The sequence below is a fragment of the Pteropus medius genome, unplaced genomic scaffold (assembly GCF_902729225.1).
Source record: "Pteropus medius unplaced genomic scaffold, Ma_sr-lr_union100, whole genome shotgun sequence".
Taxonomy (NCBI): Eukaryota; Metazoa; Chordata; class Mammalia; order Chiroptera; family Pteropodidae; genus Pteropus; species Pteropus medius.
The window spans coordinates 16,840,492-16,854,604 of record NW_024354499.1 but is presented as its reverse complement, the minus strand read 5'-3'; the positions used below and the strand labels follow the sequence as shown (position 1 = coordinate 16,854,604).

Here is a 14,113-nt window from a genome sequence, read left to right as displayed (position 1 = left end):
CAGTCTTCCTGTGCAGGCGTGGTCTGGGACTGGGAAATCTCACAAGAGGTCAGAATGAAATCCGCTGCATTTACTCTTGGTGCCCAATGGGTCACCCCAAAACTCAGTGGTTTAAAACAACAAACACTTTGTTATGCTCGTGTTATACTTGGATTCTGTGAGTCAGGACCTGGAGTAGGGCATGGATGTTAGTCTGTCTCTGCTCCAGTGTGTCTAGGACCTCAGCTGAGTGGATGAAGACTGGGCATGGTGCGCTGCCCAGGCCAGAGCCATCTGGAGGTGTGCTTGCATACATTTGGCAGTTGACGCTGGTGGTTGGCTAGAACCGCAGTTGGACTGTTTGTTGGAACACCAGCACATGGCCCCTCCACGTGGTCTGCACGTGGATGGGCCTCGGCTTCCTCGCAGCATGGCAGCTGAGTTCTAAGGGTGAGTCCGTGGCGTCTTCATCACCTAGCCTTAAGGTCCCAAGCGACATTTCCATTGTGATCTGTCAATGGAGGCTGTCTCAAGTTCGCCTGGCACACAGGGAGGGAACACGGCTCTTAATAAGGGGAGTGCCAAAGTCACTTTGTAAGGAGACAGTGTTGTGGCCATATTTGGAAAACTCAATTTGTAATAATACCCAAGGTCCCCTTTTAGCTCTGTGACCTCTCACACCTTCCTTGAGTTCAGTCAGAACATTTCTTGTCTGTTACTCCTCCCTCTGGTTCAGTCTCTTTTAATTAAGGACAAAATAAATTCTGTTTTATCTGTTATCCCCAAGGAGTCTTGCTTTCCAGCTCCTGTTGATGTCATGGGCAGAGAAGGAGCAGCCTGGAGTGTGGGGCACCCTCCACCAGACTCGAGCCTGCCACTGGTCAGTGCTGTGCATCCACACACGCCCCTCTGCCTCCTCATTTATCAATTGAATGAAACCAGCAATTTCTTAAGGACGGGATGTAGACTGTTTTAAGAACCTGCTAAAGGCTATATATTCACACCTACTCCCAGCTTTGCAATTCCCTGGATTTCACAGACCCCCCGAAACCATCCACGGACCACTGATTAAGACCCATGGACTTGCTGATCTCTGAGGTCCTTCGCATTCATACCAGAGCCATGGGAAGCAGATCTTCCACGAATTCTTGTTCCTGCTCTGGGTTTGCTGACAGCCCCCTGCGGCTCAGTGCCACACGGGTGATGTGTTCTCTAAGGCCAAATATGTCATCGCTGCCTGTGAGAAGAGTGGGTTCAACCTTGCTACCTGTGAAGATCATTGTTTTAGAAGAAAGGCTACATCCTGGTGCCTTTCCTTTGGCTAAGAGGTGCTCCTTTCATTTTCAACACAGTAAAAAGCAGTTGTGGAGTGACACCCGAGGATCGCTCAAACCAAGACGTATTCTTACAAAAAGCAGGCACTATGTCTAATATCTCCATGGTGCCAAATGCCTGTGACCATATTGACAATGATCCTGATAGTGATGGCAAACAAATGTGGCATTTCCTAGGCATCAGGCATCTAACTTATTACTTATTTTGATCCCCACAACTCTCTATGTTAGATATTATTGTTACCCCCATTTCACAGATGAGTAAACTGAGGCACAGAAATTTTGGCTGGTAAGTCATGGAAGCCGGGTGAGAACCCAGGCAGTCTGCTTCTTGCTTTGCAGCATGGCGCTACATCACCTCTCTTTTGCTTTATTTTCCAGTCTTTGTCTCTCTCTCTCTCAGCTTCAGAATGAGCATCCTGGCACCCTGTGGCAGGTCATTGCCCAGCACATACCCCAGCAAGGCTCCACCACATGTCTTCCAAGCCATGCTCATCCCCCCCTTCACTTAGCACCTGCTGATGGTGGATAGTGGACTGCCCTGCTGTGGCCTTTGTAGAGTGACAGCACCAAGGGACCACAATGCAGATGTTGGATGTGCACTGTGACAAGCCTACCAGTCTCTGGTCCTGCTTGCTCAGTGCCTTCGTGGAGTGCCAGCCCTGGCTCGGCCTGGGACATGAGTGCACGCAGCCCAGTTCTGCCCTCGGGAAGGCCATGATGGCCAGGGGTCTGGGAGGAAAGAGAAGGATGGGAAGAATTGGGGATGCCAGTGTTCCATTCCTCTGATTGATGAAGGGTCCCAAGGGAAGTGGCCCAGTTCCCCCTCCCAGAACGGCTGAATTAACCTCAGGGTGGCACCTGGCATCTGTCACTCAATAAGTTTTACTCTGATAGAGGTGGATTACTAGTCTTGGTCACCACCACAACCCTCATCAAACTTCTAATGGTTACTGGGCCAGATGGGAGGCAAACGGGATGGCGTCTGTCATCACATCAGAACAAGGGGATGGCCCAACGTGGGTACCTTACCAGCGAATGATGTGTATCAGCAATGCCTCCAGTCTCTGGAGAAGGAGAGGCCTCCTGCTAGCAGAAGAACATTTGCAGAGAAGGTAGAGCTTGGTCTATGGAGGACCTATGGGATAATTCAAGCCAGTTCAGCCTCGGAGGTGTGATTGTGTTCAGGGGCAGTAAGTAAAGACTGGTGAGACTCAGCAAACACTGACTAATGCTTTCAGAACGTTAGCCAGGCCCTGGTGTGTGGGGCAGAGGGACAGGAGGGTCCAGCCAGTAGTCTTCAGTGTTGCCAATAACGAAGGAAGAATAAACCCACCATTCGTCCACTCACTCACCAACTACACTGGGAATGGCGGGTAGCATGGTAGATACAGGAATCTTGGGATTCAGCATCCAGAGACCTGGGTCCAAGGCCTGATCTACCCACTTCATCTCTCTGAACTTAAATTTCCTCACCTGTAAATGAGGTAACTATGTCCCTTAAACAGCTGTTATGTAGAAGACTGTTTTGGACTGAATGTTTATGTTCCCCCAAACTCGTAAGTTGAAGCTTAACCCCCAACGTGAGATGGGACCTTTGGGGCGTATTAGGGTTTGATGAAGTCATAAGGGTCAGACCTCATGATGGGATTAGTGGCCTTAGAAGAAGAGTAAGAGAAATCTCTCTCCACATGCACACACAAGGAAAGGCCTGTGAGCACGTAGGAGAAGGTGCTGTCTGCAGGCTGGGGAGAGAGTCCTGCCAGGAACCTGACCATACTGGCTGTCTGATCTTGGACTTCCAGCTCTCAGAACTCTGAGGAAATCAACATCAGTTGTTGAAGCTGCCCAATCTATGGTATTTGCTTGTGGATGCCTGAGCAGACATGCAGATTCTGGTACTGAGAAGTGGGGTGCTGCTGTTACAAATACCCACAAATGTGGATGCAGCTTTGGAACCAGGCAGTGGGTAGAGGCTGGGAGAGTTTTGAGTTGTATACTTGATACATGGACATTAAAAGTGATTCTTTTGAGGGCTTGGAAAGAAAAGAAGAAAGCCGAAAAGAAAGCTTTCATGTTCTAAGAGAATAAATAATCATGAACAGAATGCTCGTAGAAATATGAAGGTTAAAAAATATTCTGGTGAGATCTCAGATGGAAATGAGGAACGTGTTACTGGAAACAGGAAGGAAGACAATCTTTATTATAAAGTGGCAAAGAATTTAAGAACTGCGTTCTAGTGTTTTGTGGGAGGTGGAACTTGTGAGCAATAAAATTGGATACTTAACTGAAATTTCTAAGCAAAGTGTTGAAGGAATGGCTTGGTTCCTCCTGGCTCCTTATAGTAAAATGCAAGAGGGAAGAACTGAATTGAAAGAGAATCTTTTAACCAAAAAGGAACCAGAACTTGGACATTTGGCAAATTCTTAGCCTATCCATATTGCAAAAAACCAGAAGCCGTGTTCTGAAGAGATCACTAAGGGAGCAGCTGAACAACCATTTGCTAGAGGGATCACAGGTGTGGCTCATGGACTTAACCATCCATCTCGGCAGAGGCCTGTAACAGAGATGGGTTATAGCAGCAGACACACTGTCGGTTGGAACTAAAGAGGACAGAGAATGAAGGATGGCTGTAAGATTCTTGGGTTCCACGGGACTGGACCATAAAGCTATTCGGCTACAAACATGAGCTGTTCTTCAAGGAAATGGGTGAAAGACCCGAAGGTAATTCAGAGATCATCAGAGCCACCACCTCCGTTTCCATAGGCCAGAGGGCCTCTCTCTGCAGCCTGGGTGCTGCGCTTGCAAGGGAGGCTTTGAACCAAGAGGATTCTCCTCAGACTTTAGTATCCAATGGAGTTTGTATACAAAAAGGAATTTGGGGAGTGGGGTAAGGGCAGAGTGTTAGAGACAGAATGTTTATATCCCCCCGCCCACCCAAATTCATGCATCGGAGCTCTAACCCCCAGTGATGGTATTTGGAGATGAAGCCTTGGGGAGTTATTTATTCGATGAGATCCTGAGGGTGGCACCCTCATGATGATAGGATTAGTGGCCTTATAAGAAGAGAGAGAGAAAGATCTCTCTTTCTTCCCCTGCGCATGCATTGAGAAAAGGCCATGTGAGGGCACAGTGAGATGGCAGCCATCTACAGCCAGGAAAAGAGCCCTCACCAAGAACCTGACCGTGTTTGCAGTCCAATCTCAGACTTTGAGTTTTCAGAACTGTGAGAAAATAAATTCTAGTTGTTTAAGCCACTCAGTCTGTGGTACTTTGTCGTGGCAGCCCAAGCCAACTAGGACAGGTACGTTAAAATAGAAATGGCATGCAAAATGCCAGTTATATAGTTAACATTCTCCTCATTTATTTGCTTGGCTTTATTTCCTCTTCTATTAAACAAAGGTGTGGGGATGCTGGTGTTACTGCCTACCTGACAGAAGGAAAAAAGAAAGTAGGGCCTGTGGAAAGAGTGGCTAAATGAAAAGGTTGGGGAGAGGCTGAACATGGGCTGCCATCATTTGCAAGCCTAAGAAAACTGGGCCTCCATCCAGGTGTGGCCCACACAGTCCTGACCAGCCCGGGGCTGCCTTCAGGCTCTGCCCTCTAGGGAGGAGCAGGATAGAAACAGTGGTGCAGTGTCAGGGCTCTGGCCTGCAGATCGTGCTTAGAACTCAAACTCTCAGCCCCTTGGCTTCAGTCACCTCCTTCTTTGCCCTTTGGTCCCCTGGGCTCACCCGGCCGCTCACCTGGGAGCAGGAACTGGAGACATGATCACCTCTGGCTCTCTCCAACAAGGGCTGGGCAGAGAGGGGCTCCCTGGTCCTCCAACTCAGAGCTTCTGGTGTCTTTTATGGTTTTATTTGTGTGGTTTTGAGCTTAAAAGAATGTCTGGATGAATTGCAGATTAAAGACCTACAGCTCATTAAAGATGTTGAGGCAGAGATGCCTGTACCGTAGAAGGGAGAATTTATGAGCCAACCCCATGTTGCAGCTTCAGGCAAGAGAACATTAACAAAAGAAAAGAGAGACAGGGAGTCTAGGAGTTTGCACCCAGGTCCGGGAGAAAGGAGCAGTGCTGGAAAAAAGAATGCAGCAGCTTTCAGAAAGGCAGCGAAAGAAACCCTAATACGGTGTCAAGAAGTCCCAGAGAGGGAACATCTTAATGCGGAACACATAAATGCCCTGGAGATGTCAGTTGGGGTGACAAGGGGCCCAGATGAGGTGGGTCCACCGTGTCCCTTTTCGAGTGCAGGTTCTGGCACCACTTTATTGTCACCATATTTATTCAGTATGTTTGCTGAGAGCCAGAAAGGGCACCTGGTACTTTCCACTCAGCAAACAAGTTTGAATGAAGCATGGAAAAACAACATGTTTATCGTGGTTTGCTTCTTACAACGTTCCTGGCCTTAGGCCAGAGACCCATGCATTTCTTCAAGTTTGGAGTTCCTGAGATGGTAACTGGTTAAGACTGACTTGTTTCAGGGCAGTGGAAGATATTCTCAGCCTATTAGCTGCACAAGCAGCATCCAGAGGCTCACAGATGTGTAGCTGGCATGTTGGTCCTATTTACATCTTCCTTTACAGTGAATGACGAGACGTGCTGTACTTCCTCAGACCCCAGCCTGTGTTGACAAGTAACGACTGCTGACTGGGGCCAGATGAATGGGTGCGGAGCTCTGCCTTTTCCACCATGACTCAGAATCCTAACAGCTACCCCATGCTGAGAGCTTACTATGTGCCAGACACTTCGCTAGGTACCTTACATGTCATCACTATTAGTCCTCCCAGTTGCACGAAGGGGCCGCTGTCAAGATCTCATCTTGAAGAAGCAGCCCAGAGAAGTGAAGTGCTGGCCCTGTCACCAGGGTGACATGTGACTGGCCACTTACTGTTTTATCATCACGCAATGTCTGTCAGAGTTCTACAGTCATTCTACATAGATACCTCAGTGCCCATCTCTGAAATGACAAACAAAAGGAAATGTGAGCAGTGCTTTATAGAGTTATCTACCACTTCTTGAGTGCCATACTGGAAATGTGTGCCTTGTCTTATTCAGTTCTCACAACAAATCTGTAGAGTTGCAGTTAAAGTTAAGAATTGAGTTCTGGGTTCGAATCCAGATTGTACAACTTACTAGTTAATTACCCTGTGTTTAAGAGTGCAATAGGCTAACGTATGCACGAGACTTAGAACAGTATCTAGCTGTGTTCTCAAGAAATATTTCCCTGGATAATAAGTTGTGTGCCTGTGTACATATTCCAATTCACAGATGAGGAAGCCGAATCTATAAGCAGTTAAGTAACTTGTTCAAGGTGAGTCAACAAATACATGACATTGACACCCAGCTCCATCTATCTCTAAGGCTGTCTTGATGCAGCTGTACATCTTAAAGTTCCTCAGGGTGACAGTATCCTCCGCTTCAGAAGCTTTTTTCTGCTGTTGGACTTGGCAGGTCACCCAAAACCACTTGCCAGGAGGCCCAGCTCCGGAGTGTTCTTTGCTCCATTTCTGAGTCTGGCAAAGTGCTGTGATCACAATACCCATGGCTCCACTTCGAAGGACCAAGATACAGTATTTCCAGCTCCCGCCTTCCCTCTTTCAGAGGGCCCAGCACAATGCCACAGGCAGGCACTAAACACAGGCTTCACCGCTAATAGTTTCATTCCTGGGAAGAGCAAGAAAAGCAGCCCCATGCATCAGGCAGCTCTGTCAGAAACAAAAGCCCGAGAAAGCCCAATCAGATTGGCATGTGGTTATCTACTGCTTTCTTTCCTCATTATTTTCATGAATCAATCATCTTTATTTTCTGTCTTTTCCGAGTGCAGTTTATTTGAAGATGCATTTTAAAGTTTAAAATAGTCAATTGCTAAATGCACAATTTTTGTCTCTTAATTAGCTTAACTCCTTCCTCTTTATTGTAGCTCTTCTATTCTACCCTTTCTGAAAAGGCATTGCATATTTACATTGTTATACTAACAATCTCTGCTCTTATAGGAACTGTGTTTTCAGGCATAACCAGAGATGCGCCTTTTCCCATCAAAATTTTAACAGAGCATAGCTTTTAATTATCCTTTCTGCATCTCCAACAAGAAACCGTTCAAACATAAAATTCCAGCCAAAAAGCTTACAGGTATGGCCAGACTCGATAAAAATAAGGATGCAATTTCCCTTGGTTTTTTTAATTTTGAATATCTAAAGGCTCCTGAAAGCCCCCAGCATTACTTATCATGCCAAATTCAGGGGGCCCAGGCTTCTGCCCATGTTTCAGCCTCACCAGCTCCTTCCTGAGTGCATAGCGCTGGTCAGTCCGATAGCTGTGTGAGAAATCAAGAGTCTCCTCTTCAAGCACTGGCCTTCCTATAGCCTCAGCTGCCTGCCATGGTTTCCTGACTGCCTGTAAGTTCATGTGGCATCTGTGAATTATTTGACCATCTTCCTAACTCATTTCGTGTCCTTGATTGTTCTGGCTACTGTGTCAGCCAGGATATTGATGTTCTTTAACAGCTTACTAAAGAGAATGAGCATAGGGTTTGGCGCAAAGTCGAGGCTAGAAACCAAAAAAGGAGTCTGCCATGCCACACAGGCATGGAGCCAGTTTTTGTGGCAGGATCTGTCATCACCTTCCCTCTAAACTCCTCGTTACCATCACCGTCTGTGGCCCCACAGTTCCCACTCGAGCTTCTCAGAAGCACTGCCACTTCACAGTCCCTCCCCTTCTCCCCTCCCATCTCACTGCCTCGGCCCCCAGCTCAGCTTCCACTGTCTACCAGGTGGACTGCAGGCTCCTCAGTGGCCCTCGAGGCCACAAAGGTATGCTTTCCACTGCCTTTCTCATCTCACCAGGTACTGCACAGCTCTTGGCCAGGTTTGCTCCTTCCATACCTTCTCATTCCTCATCTACACCACGTCACCCACCAGCCCATGCCCTTTCATTACCTCCATATCAGCCCAGCTCTCAAGGCCACCCCAGTTGCCCCTCCTAGAACACCACCTCCTCACCACCTTCTCGTCAGTAATTTAATTGATTAGTAGCAAAAATTCTCTCTGGTTCATCACATCTAGCGCCATTATGCTCAAAGCAATAGGTTGCAACTTGTTTCTTTATGTTTCCTCTCAAAAAGAAACATTTGGCATAAATCAAACAATACAAAAGTGCATAATGACAAAAGCTAAATATTACCCCTAGTCCACTCTTATGCCTGCTGGCCCCTGTCCCAGATGTTAACAGCCCGGAAGGAGAGTTTCTGTGCTTTCCCTGGACAGTCTGCAGATGGTCCCAGATGTGGACACATGATCTGAACATGACCATGACCAATATCTCCTAGGTTTCAGCTCATGCAAATGTCATTTGGTGCACGTGGCAGAGTGAAAATGTGTGATTGTGTTTGATCCTTTGTTCTCAAAGGTAAATAGTTCTCAGCCACCCTTCTGACTGAGAAGAGCCACACCCATCCACCTGCGCAGTTTGGAATTCTGCAGGCTGAGGTTTTCCTGGGTTATCCAGGCTAAGCCTTGCAAAGCAGGTTTGTGTCAGTGTGCTGCCCAGCCTGTCTGACCCATTGTTCAGTTCATGCCTGATCAATGATTTTAAATATTGCCCTAAGCAAAAAGGAGTTAAGGTAAATCTGTTTGAAAGAAACGGTGCCATGGCTACCTCCTTTAGTGTGGGTCAGTGAAGGAGACAACCTGATAAAAACGTGGCACTTATAGGTCATATTTACAGGTTTACTTTATTTTAATGAAATGAACTGTATTCCTGAAAAATTTAATAACACGTTTTCTAAATCAAATTCAATTCCCTTTGGCTTTTTGTAATTTCCGAGACAATTTTCCATAATTTCCAATTGACTTTTAACTGGCAATCATTCTTAATTTAAGCTTGAAATGTCTTTTTCCTTTTGCTAACTTTTTGATAAATATTCTGTAAAGTAATTAAGGCCCCAAGGGAAGTCTCTATCTTAATCTCAACAGAAAAACTATTATTTATCATTTTTAAAATGTTTTACAGTTTTCCAGTAACAAATGAACATCTTCAAATATCTCTTTTTGAATATTAGATTTCCAGATGATTCTTTCAAAATAGGATATGATTTTTATTTCAGGGTGTGTGCGTATATGTGTGTGTGTGTGTGTGAATGAGCACGAGTGTATGAACATACATAGGTTTGTCTTGAAGTAACTCATAAGCTTTTATTCTCCAATGTGATGTTTTGTTTATATACTGAGGGAAGCTCTCAGATCTAGGTGTGTATCTTGAGAGCTGGAACTTCTGGGATGGCCTAGTCATCTGCCTGCTGTTCCCGGCTCCTGCCTGTCCCTCAGTCTTCTGTAGCCTGGTATGGCTGCCGTGCCTGCTACTCTCCTCCGCATGCATCAGCCCCTGCCACTCAAAGCACAGCTGGGGAAGGCGGCCTCGCCTGGGAGCTGGCTGATCAGCTCCACAGCAGATCAGGGTCGGCGTAGCAGTTTTAAAGCCCTTCTTTAAAACTCATGCATGTCCCCTGGGCTGGGGCACTAAGTAGGTGCTCAATAAACCGCAGTTTCCTTCTTTTAGCACCTTCCCATGAAGCTGGTTCCTTCTGTGTGTTTTTACATTACTGTCTGTAATCTTCTGAAATCATGTATCAGGTTGCACAGATAACTATTGAAATCATGTATCAGGTTGCACAGATAACTATTGAAATCATGTATCAGGTTGCACAGATAACTATTGAAATTATGTATCAGGTTGCACAGATAACTATTGATCGCTTGCTAAGTTCTATATCAAAATCACTTCCTTTTGTCTCCATTTCAGACCTGCTAATCAGAATCTTTGAGGGTAGGGCCCCAAATTTACATTTTATCTAACTCCTTGGTTAGTTCTTTGTACACAAAGTTGGAGAGCCAGGGCCCCTGTGTCCTCCCATGTGTGGTTCCCAAGGCAAGGCAAGGGTTAATGGTGAGACACCGAATCATGGAAATGAAATAGCTTTTATTCATTTAACAAAATTGTGTTCAGGCCCTACATGTTTTGCAAAAACTTAAAAATAGACAAACACATTATGAAAACAGCAATATAATCAGTATTTGTGAGATGCATTAGTAGTTTAAAAAGCAGTCTTATATTTGTCATCTTAACAACTCTGTAAGACAAACAGAAGCCATGGATCTGGGCTTCAGAGCCGGGTTTTCAAATGGCCAACCTGGGGCCACTCCTGTGCCCCTGGGCCTAGTCAGCCCAGCTCTGTGAGCTGTGGTGGGGGAGGGGGTGGTAGACCGCCCTGGTGTTTAACTGCATAGGGAGCTGAGGAGGGCTTCACAAAGGAGAGTGCATCCCAGCTGGGCTACAGTGCCCCATCACCCATGTGGGGAGAAGACAGAGGATGAGTATACCGTTCTCTGCAGCTGTGTCTCCCTCCCACGGCAGGACCTGAGGAGCATTTTGTTCCTACAGCTCAGATTGTTTGGGGTCTCTACCAAGGCCAAAATGACCAGACCTTGGCCTTTCAAAGGGTCACTGGGATAGAAAGTTGATCCACTTTCTGGAGGGGAGATTTGAGCCGCAGCTAGAGACAGCAGAATGCTGATAGGAGAGTTGTATAGGGAAGCAGTGACCATCATTGTCTGCATCTCACTGGCCCTGTGAAAATCCTGACTTTCATCCTGGTTCTAGGAGAAACCTCAGAAAATCCAGCTTTTCTTAACATAAACTTTTAGCCCAGATCAACCCTAAATTGCATCTTCTAAAACTTCTTATTCTCCCATGACGTGGCCCCTAAAATTGACCAGTGAGTCTTTTTCAGCTGCCCTCAAAGGGCCTTTTAGCTGATTCTTACTTGCATCACACAGAACAAGACGACCACCAGGCAAGTGCCTGAACTGTCTACATCCATCCTCCATGAATCCTGTGAGCACTGTGATTGCTAGGACACTGAATTCCACAGCAATTTGTAATAACCAGATGCTTAAGGCATTAGCAGAATATTTTCATGGACAGTTTTCCAGCCATGATAACATTGTTTGCCAAAATCAAATTAAGAATATGATCAGTCATATTTAATCATGGAGAACCGAGACAAGAAAATTATCCATCTCAATTACCTAGCCCTTTCCGAACATACAGCCAAGGCTGGACTTCCCTGCAAACATGCTAAGTGGCCCAGTGGCTCCCTCTTCTCTCAACTCACTGCACACCCCACTGAGGCACGGCTGTGATGCCAGGGCTTTCTGTCCCACGAAAGTGCCTCATAAACAAGCGCTTGTTGATCGAATCTGTTCTCTGCTCATGAGGCAAAAGGACATCCTTGAAAGGGTCATGAGCTCACACTCTGGCTGAGCTCACTTCTTCCAGCAATTATTTAGCGCCTGCTGTATCCTAGGCAGCATTCTGGGCACTGGGGATACTGCGATAAACAACCCAGCTCCTGCCCCCAACACATATTCTAGAGGGGAGCCTGCGAGGGAAGGACGAAAAGTGAATTAGGCCTTCCGTGGGGAGAATAAGACGTGGGCAGAAAAAAGCTGGATGGGGCAGCATGCTGGCAGGAAGCCAGGAAGGTGGTGAAGGCCAGGACTTGAGGGTTAGAGGCTCTGTCAGCTGGGCCAAGAGGGTCATGGACCATCAGATGCTACCCGTCGCACCCATGCTGTGTCCTCCCAACTCCAATGCACTGCCCTTTAAGGTCTCAGGTTAGGAGACAGTTGTCATGAGGAGCCAGACACTCACTGAGCTGCCGGCATTTTCATTAGTGGCAGACTCAGCAGCACTGGCTTCTTGGGGACGGGGACGTTCCGAGGCAACCTCTAAGCCAGCTGCACGACGCCCCCTACTGGCCGAATTTCTGAGGCTCTCTTAAGTGTGCCCAAGCACGTCTTTCTCAAGGATTTCGAAACATTACTGAGATGGGCAAAGTGAACAGACGGTTGCCCTGTGCTCTGAAGTCCACTTAGAAAAACTGGGTGAGGAGAAACCAAATTAGATAGACTGCTGGTTCCTCTGTCACAACAAATGAGGTTGCAAGGCTGGGAACATGATCCTGCGATGGCCAGTGGGCATGTTGTCAGGAACAGCCCCTGCAGCATCCTCTCCTGGGAATAGCACCTTCCGGCCAACGCCAAGGGCCTCCTGGGTCTGTCTGGGCGTTTGTGCCAGGTTTGGGGAAAAGAAGGAAAACAAAAGGGTTGGAAAAGCTTTCAATCTTAGCTTTGCTTTTGTCCACTAACCAGCTTTACAAAATTGTTTAAAGTTTCCAAAAGGATTATACTCCGCCCCCTCTCGCTAACAACAAAGGCATTTAGAAGCATTAACGCACTGGATTTCAATTTTGTGTTTCTCTCCAGAAAGAGAAGAAGACAGGTCTGCTGAAACTTCTAGCCGGGGCATCCACCAAGAAGAAGTCTCGCTCCCCACCATCCATCTCTCCCACCCACGACCCCCCGGTGGCAGTGGACACCTCACTCCAGGGTGCAGTGGGGCCCGAAGTGTCCTCACTGTCCATCCATGGCCGGGCAGGGTCCTGCCCCATAGAGAGTGAGATGCAAGGGGCGATGGGGATGGAGCCACTGCACAGAAAGGCGGGCTCCTTGGATCTGAACTTCTCCTCATCCCCCTCCAAGCAAGCCCCTCCCTCCATGGCTGCCTTTCGCCCTGAGCCCAAGCCGTTGCCCAGAGAGAGGTAAGGGCAGAGGGTGGACTTGTATTCTCTAGGCCCTTGGTGTGGGTTGGTCTCTGGGGTCTGGAGCCACCTTTGGGATGGGAGCAGGGACAATGAGGGTTTTCTGAGGATTAAATTGACCAGACCTCCCTCACTAGCCACGTCTACTCAGCTCCTGAGCTTGGATCATGAGCACTGGGTAAAACAAGTTTGGGAACGAATGGGAGCATATTTCATGTTCTGAATCCATCTGGTCCCTGAGTTTGGGATTTACAAGGGCTTCATGAGGAAATTTGTCAAAACTGATGGGATACTGGGCCAAAGGGAGACGGTGAGCGCACTGTCCCTTCAATCCTGGAGAAACCCCGGAGCAGGCCTGTGGACTGAGTTCCTGTGGGCCTGTGGGCCTGTGGGCCTGCCCAGGAAGCAGCTTCTCTTTCTTTCTTTCTTTTTTTTAAAAATTATTTTGTACTTCTTAATTACAATTGATATATACAATATTATATTAGTTTCCGGTGTACACATAGTAATTAGACATTTATGTAACTGACAAGGTAATCATCTCAGTAAATCTAGTGCCCATCTGACACTATACATAGTTATTACAATATTATTGGCTATATTCCCTAAGCTGTACTTTATATCCTGCAACTATTTTGTTATTACCAATTTGTACTTCTTACTCCCTCCCCTCACCCATCCCACCAACACCCCTTCCATATGGCAACCATACGAAATGTTCTCTGTATATATAAGTTTGTTCCTGTTTTGTTTGTTTGTTTGTGGGTCCACACACACACACACACCACACACACACACACACCCTTTTTCTACCTCTTCTTTATCCATTTATCCATCAATGGACACCCAGGTCACTTTCTTATCTTGGCTATTGTAAATAATGCTGCAATGAACATAAAGATGCATATGTCTTTTTGAATTTGTGTTCTGGATTTCTTTGGATAAATACCCTGAATTAGAATTACTGAGTCCTTCTCTGCCTCTTGTTATAGAGCCTTTGCTTTAAAGTCTATTTTGTCTGGTATAAGTATTGCTACCCCAGCTTTTTTTTATTTTCATTTTCATGAAATAACTTTTTCTATCTCTTTACATTCAGTCTGTATGTATCTTTTGACCTGAAGTGAGTCTCTTATAGGCAACATC

General features: G+C 46.6%; 1 protein-coding gene across 5 annotated transcripts in view; it reads left to right on the top strand.

Annotated features, from left to right (window-relative positions):
• SH3RF3 (SH3 domain containing ring finger 3) overlaps positions 1 to 13,003 on the top strand; it is a 342,553-nt gene extending 329,550 nt beyond the window's left edge. For 2 of the 5 annotated variants that reach the window (XM_039852593.1, XM_039852595.1), the window contains exon 9: positions 12,636 to 13,003. In XM_039852593.1, the coding sequence (XP_039708527.1) occupies positions 12,636 to 12,974 (339 nt within the window). In that variant the 3' untranslated portion in view covers positions 12,975 to 13,003. The remainder of the gene's footprint in view (positions 1 to 12,635) is intronic. The other 3 variants (XM_039852592.1, XM_039852591.1, XM_039852596.1) reach the window with 2 other exon arrangements.
• The last annotated feature ends 1,110 nt before the right edge of the window (positions 13,004 to 14,113 follow it).